Here is a 20524-nt window from a genome sequence, read left to right as displayed (position 1 = left end):
AAAGTTGAAAAACTTACCTTCTGCAAAAGGAAATTTCTTGGTTTTTCCAATGTGTGATTAAGACTCTGCTTATGCGTGTAATGTGCCACTGACAATCTCAACTGTTATGACAGCTTGTCTTTCCTAAACTTTGGCTGTCTGTGGGGACTTCTGAATTAATGAACATCACAGAAATTTCAGATTAATTGTCACCAAGGGAATTTTAATTGGCTGATGCGGATGCTCTGCGCAACCTAACTCCAAAAGGCCAGCCTAATGATCCTTATTTAATTGGCTTGGAGATTTTCTCTTATCCCAATTTCTCCAACGGCTTGTGTGGCTCTGTCTTCAACCCCACTTTCTGTCTTCTTCTATGTTGTGTTTTCGTTTTCAATAAGCTCCTCCGCTAAATCCTTGTTCCATTTTTCTTCACCTTCCTTTGCAGCTGTTTCGAGAGATTCTGAGTGAACCCCTGAAAGAAACTCGCGGGTTCTCCGTTCCCGCCATTTGTTAGTTGAAATTGAAGCGGCTGAAGGAAGTTTAGATGGGGCGTTGTTAAAGGGAAAGAAAATGGAGAAATCGTCGCAGAGGGAGAACATCCTTTTGGGTTATTCGCTTCAGAGATCATTCACCAATCATTCTTCATCGCCGAGAGCTCCGAATCGGGACTCCGACGATGTTGATTTTCACGACGTGTTCGGTGGCCCTCCGAGAAGGCGGTCGTCGGCTCATGAAACGCGGTACAGCTTCTCGGAAACGGCGGGTTCCTTCGCATTGAAAGGCGGCGGCGGCGGCGATAACGCACCGCCGGGACGGAGTAGTTCCTGGTCCTGTTTGAATGAGATACCGGTGTTCGGAGAAGACAGTCCGCACGGGCGAAGATTTTCGAGCAATGATTTTTACGATGATATCTTTAAGGGCGATGAATCCGCGACTCCTCCTCGCCGGCATGAACTTGACATTTTCTCTTCGGTTCCTGGTTCGATGGTCTCAAGTCCTGCTAGGCCACTCCCGCCGCCGGCAGAGCCATTCGGAAGTTCTTCCCTCCCAGCAGAATTAAGGTTTTTCTTCCTTTAGCATCCAGTTCTTGATTTAGAAATGGGTTTCACCCCAAAATTTTATTGGCGGATGATTTTCTTAGCTTTGATGAATGTTTCTTTCGTGTGCATTGGGTATTTGTTAATATCTTGCTTCTGGTTCTTCTGGTTTGTGCCAGCCTACCATCTAGATTGGCTAAAGGGACTGATCTTCCAGCGTTGGGATCGAACAATTCGAGCCCGTTACGAAACAAGGTTGTTGTGTCAAATGGAAGCCATACAAATGCTTCTAGGTTCACTCTGTCTAGATTTTCTTCCAGCACTTCGAGCCATCGTTTCGAGGATCTTAAAAGTGATCACAATTTGTTGGATCGGCCTGGCGTTCTGTCATCTGAATTCCAACCTCTTAGCAGCGGCGAGACGCCATCCTTCAGAAAGTCCGATAACGCGTTGAACAGGAACAGTTCAACGAAGGGAGAAGATAGTGTAGAAGATTCAAATGGTGGTGGTCAGTTTCAATTCCATTTCTCAATTTACAAATGGGCAAGCAAAGGGGTGCCTCTAATGATGCCACTGAGAGGAGGGAACGGATCGAGTTTAAGAGAGAAGACTTTGCTTAGGAGAAGCTCAAGCTCGACGAATAGAGTCGTGAAGGAGATGAATGAAAAGCCTGATCGAAGTTTTGAGGAAAAACTTTCATCTGCACCTTCAGCTAACTTGAGCAGACAAAGTTCTCGTAAGGATGTCGACTCTGATAACATCACTCAGCAAGCAATGCTCGAGAATGTTTCGAGTGAAAAAGCAGAGAAAAAGATGAGTTCGACAACAAATGAAGATCGAAAGCATGTGGCTAAATCTCTAAGTTCCTTCCTTCTCTACAGTGATGGCGAACAAAGTATGTCCTGCCACGAGTTTCGTTTATTTCATGTTTGTATTATCTGGTTCTCACAACTAGTTCCGTTTCGTGTAGGTGAAGATGGGATATCGGAAGAGTATCGACAAGGAGACATGACGGCGAAAAGTGACAAGAAATCAGCAAATCTTTCTGAGCTAACTAGTAGCTCAAATAAACCGGACAAACAAACTTCACTGAGAAATTCAAAAGTGAAAAATCCAAGTTTCCTAAGCTCAGACACGGAATCTCGACAAAACATTGACAGAAAGAAAGTTGGTGGAAGAATCTCGGAGTTCGTCAAGATTTTCAACCACGACCCTGCATCGAAATCCCGAGACGTAGGTGATTTGGGAAATGATAGCTCTACAAGGAAGCAGGAAAGTGCTTCAAAAGCTCAAACACAGGCAACTGTCAATAAAATAAGCAAGGAAGAGAAATCCAAGTTGAATCACAATACAGATGCTTTCATCAAGGTAGATGATGTTTCCAAGCAGTCAGTGCATGGTCACTCTATAGCTGCTAGCTACACTAATAGCTCTACTTCTTCGAAAGAGGGTAGTCCAGCACCAAACACTGGTCAGTCCTGCATCTGTGCTATGTTCTTCATATATTTTTTTTCGAGTGCATACTCGATCATCCATTGCATAACATATTTATTTCTCGATATCAGTTCATGTTCATAATGTCTCCAAGTCTACAGTTCCAGATGTGGAGGAGCTGTTCCAAGAGAATTTCTCAGTATGTTTATCCTTAGGAAAATTATGCGTCGGTATGGAAAGTGGTCGAACTCTTTGTATCGAAAGCTAATGATCTAATGAGCTAATTGGGTTGGTTCGTGAATAGGTAAAAGAGTTACCACAAGACTATGAGGATTTGAGAGAAGCGGATAATGTTCGTGAAGAATTACAAGTAATGCATCTCCCATTAATTACATGTATTGTGGTTATTGCAGCTCATGAGGACGTAAACTGATGAGACCGTCTTATAATGCAGGATATCGATACCAAAATACGACAATGGTCAAACGGGAAGGAAGGGAATATACGTTCGCTACTCTCAACTTTGCAATATGTGAGTCTGTTGTCTTATAAACTCTGTTGGTTGTCTTGCTTCATCAATTAGAACATTTCCTTCTGAATATTACATCGTAGTTCGTTCTTGAGGTCCATGCTCGATATTTTTCGATTTCTATAAACTGTTCTTGGTTGTGTGCATGCAAGGTTCTTTGGCCTAAGAGCGGATGGAAACCTGTTCCTCTCGTCGATATAATCGAAGGAAATGCAGTCAAAAGATCTTATCAGAAAGCTTTGTTATACCTACACCCTGATAAGCTACAACAGAAGGGTGCTTCAGCAGATCAAAAATATATTGCAGCAAAAGTTTTTGAAATATTGCAGGTATTCAAGTTCAATTCTACATACGATATTTAGAACCGTACACGAAATTCTTCTAGATATAGCTTGTGATTGGTTGGGTTGATTGTCTCGTCTTTTGAACGTCTTAAATGAGGGTAGGCATTGAAACCTTGAACATTTAGAATCGAGAGCTGTGCTTGGCTAGGATTTTTGAAGATTTGAACGTTTTAAATGAGGGTAGGTATTGAAACGTTTAACGTCTAAGATCGAGAGTTATGCTTGGTTGGGATTAATCTGGTTGTTGTTGTTATATATATATATATATATATATATATCTTAATCAAAGTGTTTGAATTCATGTAGGAGGCTTGGGCTCATTTCAATACACTGGGAGGATTATGATATGAAATCACAGCATTATAGGTGACACAAAGAAGTGTCCATATAAAGCCTTTTCAAATTGTCATTTACACTTGTATACATAAAAAAAATTAAAAAAAAATGATTAAAATATTTTCTTGTGGTAACAATTATACAATAATTCAAAGTATGGGCCTTTGCTTCATGGGCTTTGACATATATGAATTTGATGGGCTTGGCAGAAGCCCATTAAATTTTGAAGAAAAAGAAGTGTAAAAGATTTTTGGTGGAGGTAGCCGTTGGTTACTCACTGCCACTATTGATGGTTCTTTTTGTGGTTTTCTGGTGAGGGGTGAGGAACTTTTGGATTCTTTTCAAAACGGTCACCGAAGTTGGGGAATGGAATGGCCATATACAACGCGACACGTTCCTTTTTCCACGTCACCGACTGACTGTGACGCCTTGCCTAAGCTTCCCCCATTTTTACCCCTTCCACGTGTTTCGAAGTCACGACCTTTTCCATTTTTTTTTTCTTTTATTTTTTTTTTCATTAAATGTTGGATTTCCACTATTTAAATAATAAGTTGCGTCGTTCATTCGATTTTATTAGACAATGGTGCAATTGTAAATATAGATGGTAGGTAGTGGCAAACCGGTAAAAGTTCCTCGCCACGCGTGCACTGTTACCGGCTGTTGTAGGTATCCCGTCCAAATCCACGTTTAAATAACCTTTCAATAGTCGACCCGTTTCTTCGTCGTTCTCCGCCCACGGAGTCTCTGCTCTTTCTCTCGCCACGCCCTTCTGATCTTCACTGACAAACCCTAGGGCTTTCTTTTCCCTCTCAGTTTCAACAATCGCCGCATTTTCCTCTCTGTCTCGCCTTCAGATCGTACGGTTATTTTGTGTCTCGGGATAATTTGACGGTTGCCGATCTTGTTCCGTTTTGATCCACCGAATTCGATTCTGGAAGGAATTTGAGCTGACGGATATCTTTCTTGAGCAATGTCTGTGGCTACGAAGCTCCAATCGCATGCTGAACCGGTTTTGGAGTCCCGAGCAATTCTTGGACCGGGCGGGAACAGAGATAGGGCGCCTGAGAAGCCAAAATGCAAACAGGAGATCTTGAAGAGGACAGTGAAGCAGAATAAGGCGCTTCCGGTGGTTTCTGAATCGGTTGTTCGGGACAATATCTCCGTCGGGAGCTCCTGCTCTTCCGATTCTTTATCAAGCAACTATTCGGCCAAATTGTTGAATCTGAAAGCGAAGCCCAAGCCTGTGAAGACTGTCGCTGCCGGCGGTGACGCTAACGCAACCACAACGTCGCCTGGGCTCTTGGTTGCGGGGAAACGCTGTGATTGGATAACGCCTTATTCTGGTAAGCTTAAAACTCTTATTATCATTGAATATTACGTAGTTGAATTAATTAAATGGAATCTTCTGGTTGTTGAGAAAATGATGGATATGAGAAGGATAGGAACAAATAGAAATTTTCAATTCCGAACATAATAAATCTTTAGCTTAATTACAATAATCATTTTGTACCTTTATTGCATTATTTTGTATTTTAATGCAATTAGACATTTAATTAGAGGAGAACGTATGAGTACGGACAAATGAAACAAATTATAATTGAAATTATGCAGAATTAAAATGTCGGTATAGTATGTAATTGTAGTGTGCAATAATCAAAATTTAAGGTGATATCGTGACCAAAGTATTTATTGCGGCGTCTAAGTTGATGGGGGCTGATTGGACAACGACATTTAATTAGTGGTTTTTTATCATAATGTGCTAAATTAATTTTAAAAAATTACTTTATTTAAAGATTATTTATTTTTTTCTATGAAAAGTTTCAAAAATACTTAAAAAAAAATTAAATAAAACTTTCAAAATAGTCTTAATTTTTTTAAAAAATATTAAAAAACAGTGGGAGGTAAAAATATTTTGTTTTAAAATTATTCTTTTAACTTTAGTTTAAAATATATAATTGTACGTTTCGTACTTTTAAACTTTTTTTTAATTATTTTAAAAACAACTTCCAAACTTTTTTTTTAAAGTTAAAAAATGTATTTTACACGTTTTATAAATACTTATGAATTTTAAAAAATAACACTAATAATTTTAAATTGTTTGTAGATTATCTATGCCATAGATAGATGACTTTCTTTTGATTATTAATTTTACCTTTAAAATTTCACTATATTAGTTAAATAAGAAACTAACTTAAAAAGTATTTTTGAATTTTTTTATAAAAAAAATCAAAAGTATTTTTTGATATCCATTTCAGTGATATTTTTATTAATTAAGACTATATATTAATTTGTTTTTTTTTTTCTTTTTTTTGTGGAACGGATACTTCATAAAAGTTGTGTTCTGCCTCCGTTCATTTATATTCTGGGGACGTCGGTTTGTTTTTTTTTTTTTTTTTATAATTCCAATACACACAAATTAGAATTTAGATTACATACAATGTGTGGTGTTCTTTTTATTACATTTTTAAAATTATTAGGAGGAATTAAAAGTAATTACTATATGTGAGGCAATGTATTTCATAAAAATATCCCTTTCATTTTCGATTTTGAATCTCTTCATATCCTGTGATGTTTATGATGGTTTCTTGTAGACCCACTTTACATCGCTTTTCACGACGAAGAATGGGGAGTCCCAGTTCATGACGACAAGAAGCTGTTTGAGTTACTTGTATTATCACAAGCCTTAGCAGAGCTTACTTGGCCCTTGATCCTCAGCAAGAGACACATTTTCAGGTCTTCTTCTCTTTCTTTTACTTTCTTTCCCCGTTTCTATCACTTCGTTCTTCAAATTGGAATCTGGGTCGATATTGATGTGGATATTGATCGTTGCCCAAGCCCACCGTTAACATATATTGTCCTCCATTTGTAAAGAATGTTTCATTCTACTCTCAGACCAGTCCCATGGGGTGGATATTGATCGTTGACAGGGTGGAATCTGGGTGAATTTTAAATGGAATCTGGAGTGTGAAATGGATATTTTTGGTAACATGTTGATTACTTCTTTTTCATCTTTGCAGGAACGTGTTCAATGATTTTGACCCATCTTCCATCGCACAGTTCACAGAAGCTGAGTTTACGACACTAAAAGTAAATGCCACGCAGCTCCTGTCTGATCAAAAGCTTCGTGCAATCGTGGAGAACGCTAACCAAGTACTCAAGGTATATTGTGTTTTGCTTAAGCTTTATCTCTTCCCTGGCTCTATTGTTAAGCTAAATCCATCCATAACAATAGACACGTTTGGTTGTCTCAACTTCCATCCCTTTCCAAGTGGTTCAAAGCTGAATCTCTCTACGTTTTCATTGTCTTGTATCCCTTCACCTTCATAGATTCAACAGGAATTTGGTTCCTTCAGCAACTATTGTTGGAGCTTTGTTAACAAGAAGCCTATCCGAAACCGATATCGATATGGTCGTCAAGTACCGGTAAAGACACCTAAAGCGGAGTTCATGAGCAAGGATTTGATGAAGAGAGGATTCCGTTGCGTCGGGCCAACTGTGGTTTATTCCTTCTTGCAAGTTAGCGGAATTGTTAACGATCACTTGGTCGACTGCTTCAGGTATCAAGAGTGCGACGCAAGCGTCAAAGATGACATGAAATTAAGAGTAGAAAATCGGAGATCGGAGTTGCTTATTAGAGCTTTGGAGAAGTCTTCCTTGACGACCTGATCATAACGTGTTCAAAGACAACGGTTGGTTATCTCTAACTATAATCTTACAAATCACTGTTAATAAAATGGCTCTGAGTAGTTTGAGTTTAACTGCCTGTTTAGAATTTATAATTGCTTCTTTGTAGATGATGATGATGATGTATTAACGGACGACAAACATGTTGGTTTCTTGTAATTATATTTATCGCTCATTACCGAATGTTTACGTCAATTAGGTTTGGGCCTTGTGGCTAAAGTTAGCCCAAGTTAGCCCAGCAGAACTGCGACCTACCCTCTTGGTGGTGGCCCAACGATTTTTGGTTGCCACTCGGTTCGCATAGAAACTATTAATACTTTGTTTTAAAAATACTCTTTAATCGTGCACACTTTTAAGAGTATTTTTTAAATGAAATAGTAATGAATCTTTGAAGGTTAAAGAGTATTATTCAAATTTTAAAAATATTTTTTAAGACACGCAGAAAGGGCTATTTAAAAATTTTATTGAAAAAAAAAAGTAAATATATGTGTATGTTTATTATATTTGAGTGTTTAATCTAATAATATAAATAACATAAATTCGCATCAAATTCATTATCAACTAATTTTTATATCTATCAATGTTAAGCGATTGGATTTAAAAAAAAATATAATAAATAAATAATTGAAACTAATGAATATCACACCTAAACATTAAATCTATTCATATTAATATAATTATTTATAAAATTTATAGATTAAAAAAAATAGGATATTGGAAATTTGAAAGTGATTGAAATTGACAAGTCGAAGTGCTGCGGGAAGGGAAAGTGGATGACAGCAGGACGACACATTCGTCGGCTTTATACATTGGAGCGAGGGAAGCTTTTTTTATTTATTTATTTATTTCTTTATATTATCCCATCCAATCCAATCCACTGTCGTTTCAACAATCAACGGCCCATCATTTCTTATTCTGGCGGGAAATGATCCAACGGACAAAACCCGTCCCTTCTTTTCAACGTTGTTTGCGCGCCAACCAATTTCATTTAATAAACTGTTGTTTCTTTCTACCAATAGAAACCCAACACGTGTAATATTTATACGAAAATTAAAAATGCGAAAGAATACTTTTATTAAACAAAATTCAAAATTCAAATTGAGTTTTTTTTAAGGATTAAAATATATAATAAAACTATATTTAATGTATTTTCTTGTTGTTTTACCAAATCCCGGAAAAAGACAATATTTATTATTTATTTCTCTTCCCATAAATTATAGACAAATTAACATGCAAGAGCAGAGTACGGATTCTTAGGGGAAAATATGTTATAAAATAATTATGAGTATAATTGTATTAAACTTTAAAAATTAAAAATAACTATGAGTATAAAACAAAAATAGGAGAATGAAATAATTATGAGTTTTAATGTTTTTCTCTCCGTATGAACACATTAAAAAAAAAAAAGAATAAACAGAGAAAAAGTAAGCTAAAAAATAATGTAAATCTTTGGTAATAGTCAACGAAAATCTAATTGAGTACCCTTTATTATTTGTAATTAGGTTACAAACACATTATTATGAATTTGAAAGTGGGTCCCACAATTGATATCCGCTACCCATAATCTCTAATAATCGAGTGCAAATTCCTCTCCATTGATTATTAAAAAGAGAAAAGACTGAAGAAAATAATCTTACTTTTGATTTTTCAAAAAGCCATGTAAAATTTGAAATAATGTTCTTTATTTAATTTATTATTGTCCGACTCGAACATAATTACAGTTAAGGATAACATCGTCCAAAAAAACCGTACAAATTTAGTGGGTTCGAATGTAATTTCACACACTCATTTTCGGTTGACTCGTGTTTCATTCTCTTAACTAATCTCACTATTTCATAAACTCCAACATTCATTTAATTAAATTAAATTAATATTAATTTCGGAATCTTAAAACAACATTTCCATTAAGTCCATGTCCGTGTCCTCCGACATTGAACTATCATCCAGGGGTATTATCGTCATTTCAGTCTCCTGTCGCCTTGCCTGCCACATTTCCAGTATTTGAATAGAAACCGCTAGCGGTTTTCATTCCGTGCCGAGTTTTTTACAACAACTGTAATTACCAAACAGTTTTTCCTTTTTCATAAAAAGAAAATAGATTATTTATTTATTTATTATTAGTACAAATATATATAAATATAAAAATAAATATATATATATATATTTATTTATTTATTTATTTATTCGATGGCTTTATTGTACTTTTATTCAAAAAGAAATTTAGGGGAAGGAGATATTTATAGTTGAAAGGCGGGATGAACAAAAATAATAATAAAGATGATTTTTGGTAAAAAAAAAAAGATAATTTTACGTGGCGGCTTGTAATTGGTTGCTTTAACGTCGTCGGGATTCGTATTAATACAAACCAATTAATAATTCGCCTCAGTCTCATTTCTCTATCTCACATAAAACACAGCGTCTCTCTCTCTCTCTCTCTTCTTTCTCTCTCTACTCTACTCTGTGTTTGTTGTCGACGAAAATTCCCAAATTTCTCAGCTATTTCGCTGTCTCTTGCCGCTGAAATTCCCGAAAACATGCTCCAAACTGCATGATTTTTCTGCATCGAGTAATATCTAGTCTCTTCTGCTCTTGAATTTCGCTCTATTTGCCCGAATTCATTGCCAACGGTTTTCGGAATGCTTGAAGCAGTGGAAAGCTCCGTTAATGGCGGCTTCTCGCAGCTGCAAAGCAGTGGCGATAGTAGTGAAGAGGAGCTTTCTGTTCTTCCTCGTCATACGAAAGTGGTCGTCACTGGAAACAACCGCACCAAATCGGTGCTCGTTGGACTTCAAGGCGTTGTTAAGAAGGCTGTTGGTTTGGGCGGATGGCATTGGCTGGTACGTCGCTTTGTTAAATTGGGCTGTTTCTGGGAATGAGCTTAGGGTACAATGAGTCGTGATTTGATCAATTTTGAGTATCAATGTGGTTTTCCCCAATTCCATGTTCTGTTTCTTCGCAGTTTTTTAATCCATTTTATCACGATTTCTGGTTGTTTATTGCATCCATTTCTGAGTTTTGAATATGCTTCAGAATAGGTTTCGAATCTGAGCTTTGAGCTAAGAATTGCATGGTCAGTTTGATCTATGGATCTGGTGATTAGTGATGCGGATTCATTTCAAAATGTAAAAATCGATTTTATGCAATTAGGGATAATCTGGTGATTAGTCTGGCTGTTGCATTGACTTCAGAACAATGGGATTGTTCTTTTGATATCTGCAGGTCACCATGATTATCTTGATATTCTAGGTTTAGCATTTAATCTTGAAATTAAAAACCCTCAGGTTCTCACAAATGGCATTGAAGTTAAGCTACAGAGAAATGCCCTCAGTGTAATCGAAGCCCCAACTGGCAATGAGGACGACGATGATCTCGAATTCGAAAACATGCAATGGAATGGATCGGATATGGGTGAGTTTAGAATCTTTTCAATTCTTATTCATTGGACTGAAGAACAACATTGAACTGTCGATTCTTTAAATGGATTAGATCAGTTAATTCGATAAGCTGGCCTCGATTAAACATAGAAAGAAGGTACAAAGAGAGCTATTTGTTTGCACTCTCCGTTCAATTCTTATTAGGAATTCATCATTAAAACACTTGCTTGTTTCGAGTGATTGTTTCATTGGCCCACTGTAGTTGTTGTGGAATGATATGCTTTTTAGGAACAGTGGTTGAGTTTGGTACTCTTTGGATTCTTTGCTCATTCAACTTTTACTTTCTTCTAAACCTTGTTGTGGCATTTATTCTCTCTTCTGGACCCTCCTCTTCCTTTTTTCATTATGCTTTTGGTATTTTCATTTCCCAGCATCTGATGATACTTTGAAGTCCCATAGACTGAGATATAGGACACACAAATCGTCGGGATCATCACACAAAACTATCAGCCGATCCTTCTCATATGAATCGCAGTCCAAGGGGTCTATTTCGACCCCTCGTGGGTCCATGGTACTTGAGAAACAGACAGACTCTTTTGTTTCATTTGTTGAAGTGAGATATAATTAGGCTCATAATCTAATGAGTTGGATCTTTATTGACGTTCTTGTACAGAAGGTCGACCTCGGTAAACTGGAAATGTCTGCTCTATGGAGATATTGGCGACACTTCAATCTCGTAAGTTACCGTTTATTCGATAAATGTGAGCATATTTTGGGCACATGTCCGTTAAACTGCAAGATTTTACCACCATGATCGAGAGAACTCTATATCGTCTAGGTTGATGCTTTTCCTAACCCATCGAAGGAGCAGTTGGTGGATGTCGTTCAAAGGCATTTCATGTCACAGGTAATCAATTTTCTCGGTTTAGCCATTCGAAAAATACATCAGCTATGTTGTAAACTACATGACATGACTTTTTTGTTTGTTCACTTCACTCGTGCAGCAACTAGATGAGTTGCAGGTGATTGTCGGGTTCGTCCATGCTGCAAAGAGACTCAAAACCGTTTGCAAATGACCGAGTAATGACTGTAACACCAGGCTCATTCATCCATTTCTAACAAAAACACCGGTACCAAAATTCCCACTTCCCTGCTACATTGATGGTTCTCTGTAATATAAGAATCCTGGCTTGTTTTTGAGGTATTCATTGCCCGTTTGTTCGTGTAATTATGGTAGATAAATATAGGATATATAATATATATATAAAATGTACGTATAGGCTAGCAGACCTTCTAAAACTGACAAGTCCTTGGTGACTTTGTTTTCCTAAACCTTGATTGAATGCTGACTTGGGAGAGTGGGTATCTTGAAATGAATGTGTACATTCCTTTAATTCTCTATTTTTTTTGTCGTATCATAATCGCGCTCTTGTGAGATGTTTGTAAGTGATTGTGCTACACTCACCTCCGAGTGAGTCAGCCAACTTGAAATTGTGTTGCCTTTAGCCCGGTGACGTATACCCAAACATCTTGACTAGTGTAGCCATCAACGTCTCCAAACATCTTGACTAGTGTAGCGATCAACGTCTTGGATGTGAGAATTAAAGTCAAAAGATCTTTAGAATCAAAGCGGGGTCCTCTCACGTTTTGCTGTCCTTCCTCCTCCAAACGCTCTTTTCTTTTCATTTAATACAATCTGCTAAAGTCCCCACGCCCCTCCCACCAATCTAGGAAACCTACTACTTTATTGCTATATCATTATTGGACGATATATTAATTACTTTTTATGTATTTTAATTTTACAAGATTTTACTGCTCGGTAACTTTTCTACCGATAAAAACTTGGGATTTAAATATTTTTAATATGACTTCGTATTACAGGTTTTGTTGAAAGGATTTAAAATATTAAATAAAATTATTGACGAACGTCATGACGCTTTGGTTGAAGTCTCATTGTCGGCAATTGAATGGAAAATATCTTCGACCTTTTTCCTTATATTTTTTAAGAATTTTAAATCGTTTTCCCGCCTCAATTCCTCGTGAGTGGAAAATAAAGCGTGTCGGTGCTTTTGAGGATTAGTGGGCCCTTGGATACCTTTTTGTCATGGGCTTCATTTTGTAGGCCCACAGCCCAATAACAACCAAACTTAACACATGGCCCAATGATAGTGAATCTTGGGCTCCTTTATTCTAGCAGGCCCGAATACGTCTATCATATAAAAGATTGGGCCCATTTAGAGATGCAGACAGGGCCCAAGCACTCAAAATATAAATATTATTTTCTCTTTTATTTTATTTTTACTTTTATATTTGAAGATATTTAACTCGTTTTAGTAAAAAATAATAATAATAATAATTGATTTAAGGAAATTAAAACTATTTTTATATTTGGTCCATACCTTTTAAAATTAATAATTTTAGTTGAAATTTAATGTTTCATCAAAATAATCAAATTTTATTTAATGTTTCATCAAAATAATCAAATTTTAAAAAGCGAATTTAAATATTATATACTAAATGACATTCAAAAATCAATAAAAAATAATAATAATAAAGTCTTAATATTGTGTGGTGTATTTTAATTGATAATAATTTTGGCACGACATTTGGCAAATTGTTCCATGACTGAATATCAAGAAAGATGTGGATGTGATCAAACGACGTCATTCCACATTCCACAATGTTGGGATTTCTTTATGTTCATTTGTTTCCCACTTTCTAAACAGTGAAAAAAAGCCAAGTTTCAAAATACTCCAATCCAAACATTTTCATTATAAATTATTTTCAATCTAAAGTTAAGTTATAAGAAAAAATCATTAAAATAATGGATGAAAAATCAATCGATATGAATGACATTTGTCGTTTTAAGTCACGTCAGATATTTGTTCATTTTAAAACATTTATTAAATTTTGTAGATAATATTATCAATCAAATATATGCTTATTAGACTGTATGTATTAACGAGCAAAAATCACTAATATATAATTAGAGCTTATTGCCGATAAAGAATCAATTTTGATCGTTGGTGACATGATTAATGTGCTATTATATTTTTTATATATAATTTAAAATTTATTTCATTTAATTTAATGTTCAATTATTGTAGGTTGACTATTTTTTAATGGGAAAATGTAGTTGTTTCTGACACAAGGAAGCATTGTATGAGAAATTTGTCTCAAAACGCCCACTCACAAAACACATTCTCTCTCTCCATATATTTATATTGGATTTATTTTTATTTTCCCTAAATTTCAAATTTACAGTAATTAGAGATAAACAAAAGGGGCAAAAACGTAATATTATGTTCGATTAGGTTGGACAATGACAAAAGCTGAAAATATTGATAAATTCTTGTGGTTCTTATTTGTATTTGCTGCACCGATTTTTGTAGTAATATAAAACAATTTATTTTTAATTTATAAAACGCCAAATTAAATGCTGGCAATTCATTAAATTATTCAATTTTTCTTTTTTCTTAAAGAATTGGATAAAGGGATGCATCAACCATGATTAAATGTGGTGAGAAATTCATATTGTTTGGTACCAAAAAATAAAAATAAAAAAACTATTTTATATGTAAAAATTATTGTTGTTATTATTATTATTATTAAAGATGTGATAATTGAAAACAAGACGTCACCAAACAACAAATTCAGGAACCAATAAAATCGTGTTTTTAATGAATTGACAAAAAAACAAAAAAATATATATTATAAATATTTTATTCAAGGCTCACATCCCACCGTCCGTACGATATTATTTTTATTTAAATAATAATTTTAAGATATTTTTGCTTTGTTAGATATATTTTTAAGGTGTCTAATTGAATCGAAATTTTGAGAAGATTTATTTGAAATAACATAGAAATTTTTTATAAATTAGGTTAAATATTATATTATAAAATTTTAATCCAATTCATTCAACTTTTATATATATATATATAGATATAATATAAATAAAGGAAATAAAATAGGAAGTGGACATCGTCAGAAGAACAAAGCATGGGAATTGTGGCAAAGAATGGCATCTACTTGGCTATCATATTCCTCAGTGGGCTTACGTTCATTCGCTTTAATTAAATTACCCTAACACACCCATCATTCATTATTTCCTCAAACTCACTAATCCTTTCCTTCTTTTTTATTAAATAAATAAATTAGTGTCTAGATATTAAGTATGACGGACGTGACAATAATGTGATTCTACACATCATTTTTTTTCATTTTTTATGTTTTCATCAAAGCCACCCAACTTATAGAAATCATTAATTTTATTTATTTTTAAAACCCTAATATTTAAAAATAAGTCTGATCTTTATTTATTGGAATGATAGTAGAAAACATAAGCGTATTAATTAAATTAATTATTTTTATCAATTATCGAAATTAATACTAAAGACCAAGAAAAACACGTAACATTTTTTAAATTAAATGATTGTTTTTTTTTTTTTAATTAACATGGAAAATTGGGGATGAGTATTTCTGGCTAAACCAAAACCGACGACTGACGTGCTCCACAATATAGCCTATTGGATTCCCACTCACCACTTTATTTACCGAAACGCCCTTCTAATTAACGCCGTCCCGTCGCTCTCTTCAAGCCCGACACGGCGGCTTATTTTAACGGACTCTAACGTTCGTTTACAAGCGGAGCCATCTTTTTCGACGTCTGACCTGACGGAACCAAAACGTGCACTTAACAAATGGACGTTGAAAATTTAAAAGATTTCCGTTGAAGAAGGCTCACGAATTCATGCCTTTTTTCTCCTTTTTCCATAAGCAATTGTTGGAAGCAAAAAAAAAAAAAAAAAAAAAAAACCCATATTTTAAAAATAAATTAAAATAAAACAATTTATTAGATATGCAATTAAGGGTTGGAATTTGGTGCAACAAGCATATTTCCTCTCCCTTTTTTTTTTCTTTTTCTTTTAGAAAATTATTTCTTAATTTTTAAAAAATAAATAATAAAACGGGGGAAAAGACAGAGTAGGGTGATGGAATGGATAAAAGAGACGTGGCAGCGAGAATGAAAATAATAAAATAAAATGGCATATACGTGAATATTAATTATTTAGGATGGAGGGGAATCCATGCGGAAATCACGTGAGGGATAATGGGAGAAATAGATATTCCACTAGCATCATTATTAATATTAATGAATAATACATTGGAATCCGAGGAGGGAAATTGGTAAAGTAAAATTGTCCCAATAATAATCCCCATCGCTCCCAGTTGTTGGGATTCTATTTTGAGCTCATGCTCCACTGCCCATAATGCTTAGTAGTTGAGTTCAGAATTGATTTGCCATCAAATTACAATGCCTACGTATATACCTTATTTGGATTTTGATTTCGATTTCGGAATTGGAATTTAAAAGGTATCAAAAAAAAGCATCGAGTCGTGAGGTACAAGTAAAGCAATAACAAAACCCTCCGTTTAAAACCCTCTTGTCGTATGGATGTTCGTCCACCCTTTCTGCTCCAATGTGATGGACCACATGGACCACTCTCTCTATAAATAAGAATATATGGGACTTCTCCTCCTCCTTTGGTACGATGTTATCTATTTTAAGTATAAGGTTTTGTGAGTTTGTTTGTTTGTTTTTTTTTTTTTTTTTTTTTTTTGCATTTTTCAAAAGTTTTGGTTTTACTCCAATCCAGATAGTGTCCTTAATTTGTATACCTACGATCTTCCATTTAATTAGTCAATGTGGGGCTCAAACAATCCTTGATTAGAAGTGGTCGGGAATGACTTCCCATAATAAATATGGTTAGCATTCTTTTTCCAAACCAAATCGAATCCAAAAGAAAGAAAAAATCTTCTATATTAAAATTAATGTTTATATTTTAATCAACTTTTCTAACTAAATTCTAATTTAATTTTAAATTTTTTTGAACCTTACTTAATTACCCTACTAAATTATTTCAATTAATTTCAAATGGATCATAAAATAATTTAGACTTTAGTTTTATAATTTAAAATATTTGATTCTAATAACTTAAATGAATCTCACCGATGGTTACTGGTATTACACGTTGTTACTCTATTAAAAATAGATGACATTGGACTAGTGTTGTTATTTGATAGTATTATAATTCAAAATTTATTTGTTTTTAAATTTGAAGGCGAGAAAAAATAATAATGAAAATCAATGGGATTTTTGACCAATTGAAAATAAATCAAAGGAGTAGAATGGTCATTTAACGAAATAAGAAATTAACAATTAATGTAATAATTAGATTTAATTAATTTAAGAGTTTTGAAATCGATTGGGTGCTGACGTAAGTTGAGGATAAAATGAAAGAAACGAACCAATGCCGAGGCGGGACCCACGCGAGTTACTGGCTTTTACAGGAAGGTTAGACCACCTATTTAAACCAATTCTCCAATCTCTTCCTTTCAAACTCAATCATCCAAACACTGCCCTAAGTTTACGCTTCGATTTCCCTTCCCCCGATTTTCCCCCTCTGCTCCGTCAATGGCGCTCCGGAGATCCATTTCCAAGCGCTTTCTTGATGGTTTCAGAACTAATTCTTCTCCATCGCCTATCAATTTGACCTCCCGCCGCGAATACATTTCTCCTCCTCCCGATTCCGCCGGGAAGTCCGTTTTCAGGCGCTTTCTTCAGAGGAGAGCGATCTATCATTCTCCTTCCGCTGCTCGGATCCCCGAGTTGTTGACTCTTCCATTAGGCGATGATCTCAGAGAGAAACTCGGAGGTCGCAACATTAGTGCCGATCGAATCCGCCTCGACGGCCTCATTCCTCCGTCGTCGTTCGATAATGAACGCTCTGTTTCTGGATGTGGTATCTCGATCGACGATGCTAGGAAGATCATTAGGCTATCGCAGGTCGAAAAACTAAAGGCGAAATTGAGAAATATTCAGAAGAGTTCGATCTCGTACTCCGAGTTCTTTCGGATCTGTGTTGAAGATTGTGGGAATAAGGATCAGGGCGCCGAATTCGCCAAGTTGTTGGATGAATCTGGAAGCGTCATTGTCATTGGAAATATCGTGTTCCTCCGGCCGGATCAGGTAAAATTATAAGTGCGATTCGGTGAAGATTTACAGATTAAAAAAAAACTGACCGAATCCATCCCTTACGGAGATCCGATTTAAGCGGACGATGACGATGAACAGTGTTGCATGAATATACAGAGTCAAAATCATCACAAATTTGGAAACATGTTTAAAGTGGTTGAAATTTTGGGACAAAATCGTGACATATTCAACGAATAGTTAATTAATTAAACAAAAAATTAAAAAAGTTAACAAAGAAAAAGAAAAATGATGAAATCCTTCTGTAATTGACGAGTTTGAAATATTTACAGGTGGCTAAATCAATGGAAACGATGATATCTGGATCAATAGCGAGACCAGACGACCCAAGGTTGAAACAACTAGCCCAAATGGAGAGGCAAAAGGAAATAATCGACAAAAAGGCCAAGGCCCAGGTTCAAGGCGAGCTGTTTTGTGGATTGGGCCTTCTCGTGGCCCAAACATTGGGCTGCATGAGGCTCACTTTCTGGGAGCTAAGTTGGGACGTAATGGAGCCCATTTGCTTCTTCGTTACGTCCCTTCACTTTGCCCTTGCCTATGCCTTCTTCCTTACAACCTCCACAGAGCCCACTTTTGAAGGCATATTCCGACGTCGTTTTAAGGCAAAGCAAAAGAAACTCATGGCCTCTCAGAATTTCGACATCAAAAACTTCAATGAGCTGAAGAGAATTTGCTATCCAAGCTACCCAACTCAAGAAGAATCCTTGTTTTCCAATGCCCATACTCTATCATAAGACTTTTTTGTAAATTTAATAATTCCATTTTTTTTTCTCTTCTAAAATCGGAGCTTTAGGACTCAGCTTTTTTTTTTTTTTTTTTTTTTTTTTTTTTAGCGTCTTAGATCTAAATCGGCTTTGGACATGATACATCGATTCATATCATGGATTGTATAGGACCGTGCAAAAAAAATATATATGAAGACGAGATTGTAATTTTCTTTTCATTTTTTTTAGATGGAGACTTAAATATGATTTAAACTTCTAATAATACTTTTTAATTTATAAAAAATTTAACATCAAACTAAAATAAAATTGTTTTAAGAAGAATAACTCAAATCTAAAATTACAAATATTAATAAAATGGAAAATAAAGAGTGAAATATGCGGAACATGGAAAAAAAACGTATTATTTTCAACAATTATAAATTAAAAAAAAAAAGAAAAAAAAGAAGAGGAAAATGTTAAAATTAGGTTCAAGACAGTATGAAATAAGAACAAAACAAATTCAATTTATGAAAAGAAAACAAATTTTTTTTCAAAGGTATGAATGAATGGTAGAAAATTATAGAAAATATAAGATGCGACAGAAAGTACGGACATACAAAGTCGAGGCGTTTCCGCTGTTGCGGTCTACTCGCCAGGCTGCCTGTCGGTGCACACCGAACCTTCCTCCTCAATTTTCAAATATCTTTATTTCAATAAGTATTTCTAAAAGATAAAAATTATATTTTATGGCAAATGCATTTCTATTTAATAAATCAATTACTTTATACCAAACACATTTTAAATATGAAGTTAGCTTTTAAGTGTTTTAATTTTATATTAAATAGATTTCTAAACTTAATTTTGGTTTGTTATAAAGAAAATAAATAAAATTTAGGTTTTTAAGATGTGTAATAAACACAACAATCGAAAAGGGTTTGGTGTTTTTAAGACTCATAATAATAAAAGGAAAACACACCCAAACCAAACGTAGCCTCCAAGCATGCAACCTCTTTACTTTTCCCGGAAAATGATTTCTCAACTCATGAAAGAACTTTCTCACCCAAACACCATTTTTTATATTCAATTTCTGGCCCTCCTTAAAACACATTAGCTTTGAACTATGCTCAAATTGGTATTTAAATATTTATTTAAATAAATAGAGTTTTATTTAAACATTTAGTCAAATTAAAAAATGATTTTTATTTTTTATTTTTTCTGTAAGAATTAATAAAATAAATAAAACGTGTTGAAAGGTACATGAACCCCGGTCTGAAGGTACAGCTACGGATCTCCTCCTTCAGTCTCCATTTTCACTCCCATTTTATAATTCCCTCTCCTATTTCCCTTTTTCCCATCCCTAAATAATTCCCATTTTCTCCTCCGCACCGCCGTCATGCGCTCCGCCCTCCTCCTCCTCGCCGTCTGCGCCGCCTCCCATGCCGCAACATTCAGAGAAGCCCCCCAATTTTTCAATTCCCCGGACTGCCCTTCCCAGGCCGATGATCTGGAGAAACACAATGAGGACGGACAACACCATTGCTTCAATCATGCCGTCCATGTGGCGATGACGTTGGACACCGCTTACATACGTGGCTCCATGGCCGCCGTCCTTTCCGTCCTTCAACACTCCTCCTGTCCTCAAAGCGTAATTTTCCACTTCGTCTATTCCGCATCCGCCAACGCGTCATCTCTTCACGCCACCGTCTCCCATTCATTCCCTTACCTCAAATTCCAACTCTACCCTTTCGACGACGAAGCGGCCTCGCGATTGATTTCCATGTCAATCCGATCCGCGTTGGACTGTCCGTTGAACTACGCGCGTAGCTACTTAGCCAACCTCCTTCCCACTTGCGTTGCTCGAGTCGTGTACCTTGACTCGGACCTGATCCTAGTCGACGACATTGCCAAACTCGCCGCCCATTGTTGGTTTTCACAGAATTTAGAGGAAATTCAGAAAATGCGTAACAAAAAGGAGAGAGAAAAAAATAACTCTGAATTTGACTGCGTTGAGGTTGTTTTGTTTTCTGAACAATTCTCCTATTTAAA

The 20524-nt window shown here is 35.4% G+C and overlaps 5 protein-coding genes across 8 annotated transcripts in view; all 5 read left to right on the top strand.

Moving 5' to 3' along the window:
* The first annotated feature begins 179 nt into the window (after positions 1-179).
* On the top strand, positions 180-3831 carry LOC111480409 (J domain-containing protein required for chloroplast accumulation response 1-like). 2 transcript variants are annotated; one of them, XM_023125424.1, is made up of 8 exons: positions 180-1040; positions 1196-1911; positions 1987-2487; positions 2582-2649; positions 2755-2820; positions 2905-2982; positions 3132-3308; positions 3630-3831. In XM_023125424.1, the coding sequence occupies exons 1-8, from the start codon at positions 550-552 to the stop codon at positions 3666-3668; spliced, it is 2136 nt and encodes a 711-aa protein (XP_022981192.1). In that variant the 5' UTR covers positions 180-549; the 3' UTR covers positions 3669-3831. The 2 variants fall into 2 exon arrangements, 1 of the variants encoding a protein (XP_022981192.1); XR_002717809.1 differs by lacking the exon at positions 3630-3831 and having other exon boundaries at positions 2582-2680; positions 3132-3185.
* A 488-nt stretch (positions 3832-4319) lies between these two features.
* On the top strand, positions 4320-7572 carry LOC111480412 (DNA-3-methyladenine glycosylase 1). 2 transcript variants are annotated; one of them, XM_023125427.1, is made up of 5 exons: positions 4320-5002; positions 6251-6392; positions 6677-6818; positions 6987-7348; positions 7456-7572. In XM_023125427.1, the coding sequence occupies exons 1-4, from the start codon at positions 4630-4632 to the stop codon at positions 7323-7325; spliced, it is 996 nt and encodes a 331-aa protein (XP_022981195.1). In that variant the 5' UTR covers positions 4320-4629; the 3' UTR covers positions 7326-7348; positions 7456-7572. The 2 variants fall into 2 exon arrangements, with proteins under 2 accessions (XP_022981195.1, XP_022981194.1); XM_023125426.1 differs by having other exon boundaries at positions 6987-7538.
* Positions 7573-9745: 2173 nt separating this feature from the next.
* Positions 9746-12111, top strand: LOC111481057. 2 transcript variants are annotated; one of them, XM_023126359.1, is made up of 6 exons: positions 9746-10180; positions 10625-10751; positions 11149-11288; positions 11394-11453; positions 11556-11624; positions 11722-12111. In XM_023126359.1, the coding sequence occupies exons 1-6, from the start codon at positions 9980-9982 to the stop codon at positions 11791-11793; spliced, it is 669 nt and encodes a 222-aa protein (XP_022982127.1). In that variant the 5' UTR covers positions 9746-9979; the 3' UTR covers positions 11794-12111. The 2 variants fall into 2 exon arrangements, with proteins under 2 accessions (XP_022982127.1, XP_022982128.1); XM_023126360.1 differs by having other exon boundaries at positions 9915-10180; positions 11391-11453.
* Positions 12112-17124: 5013 nt separating this feature from the next.
* On the top strand, positions 17125-18715 carry LOC111481032 (calcium uniporter protein 4, mitochondrial). The gene is made up of 2 exons (XM_023126309.1): positions 17125-17750; positions 18047-18715. Exons 1-2 carry the CDS (start codon positions 17196-17198, stop codon positions 18506-18508), a joined length of 1017 nt encoding a protein of 338 aa, XP_022982077.1. The 5' UTR covers positions 17125-17195; the 3' UTR covers positions 18509-18715.
* A 1038-nt stretch (positions 18716-19753) lies between these two features.
* Positions 19754-20524, top strand: part of LOC111481031 (probable galacturonosyltransferase-like 1) — a 7546-nt gene continuing 6775 nt past the window's right edge. The window contains exon 1 of the mRNA XM_023126308.1: positions 19754-20394. Within this exon, the coding sequence (XP_022982076.1) occupies positions 19872-20394 (523 nt within the window). The 5' untranslated portion in view covers positions 19754-19871. The remainder of the gene's footprint in view (positions 20395-20524) is intronic.

This window comes from Cucurbita maxima, unplaced genomic scaffold, assembly GCF_002738345.1.
Source record: "Cucurbita maxima cultivar Rimu unplaced genomic scaffold, Cmax_1.0 Cma_Scf00006, whole genome shotgun sequence".
NCBI classification, from domain to species: Eukaryota; Viridiplantae; Streptophyta; class Magnoliopsida; order Cucurbitales; family Cucurbitaceae; genus Cucurbita; species Cucurbita maxima.
This window is presented reverse-complemented; position numbering and strand designations above follow the sequence as displayed.

Bases quoted from the DNA above. Each gene is read 5' to 3' on its own strand.
- LOC111480409 (XM_023125424.1), top strand. From the start codon at position 550: ATGGAGAAATCGTCGCAGAGGGAGAACATCCTTTTGGGTTATTCGCTT. The intron at 2,650-2,754 runs GTATGTTTATCC...GTTCGTGAATAG, and splicing joins TGTTCCAAGAGAATTTCTCA to GTAAAAGAGTTACCACAAGA. The intron at 3,309-3,629 runs GTATTCAAGTTC...GAATTCATGTAG, and splicing joins AAGTTTTTGAAATATTGCAG to GAGGCTTGGGCTCATTTCAA.
- LOC111480412 (XM_023125427.1), top strand. From the start codon at position 4,630: ATGTCTGTGGCTACGAAGCTCCAATCGCATGCTGAACCGGTTTTGGAG. The intron at 6,393-6,676 runs GTCTTCTTCTCT...TCATCTTTGCAG, and splicing joins AGCAAGAGACACATTTTCAG to GAACGTGTTCAATGATTTTG. The intron at 6,819-6,986 runs GTATATTGTGTT...TCACCTTCATAG, and splicing joins ACGCTAACCAAGTACTCAAG to ATTCAACAGGAATTTGGTTC.
- LOC111481057 (XM_023126360.1), top strand. From the start codon at position 9,980: ATGCTTGAAGCAGTGGAAAGCTCCGTTAATGGCGGCTTCTCGCAGCTG. The intron at 10,752-11,148 runs GTGAGTTTAGAA...TTCATTTCCCAG, and splicing joins ATGGAATGGATCGGATATGG to CATCTGATGATACTTTGAAG. The intron at 11,454-11,555 runs GTAAGTTACCGT...TATATCGTCTAG, and splicing joins ATTGGCGACACTTCAATCTC to GTTGATGCTTTTCCTAACCC.
- LOC111481032 (XM_023126309.1), top strand. From the start codon at position 17,196: ATGGCGCTCCGGAGATCCATTTCCAAGCGCTTTCTTGATGGTTTCAGA. The intron at 17,751-18,046 runs GTAAAATTATAA...AAATATTTACAG, and splicing joins TGTTCCTCCGGCCGGATCAG to GTGGCTAAATCAATGGAAAC.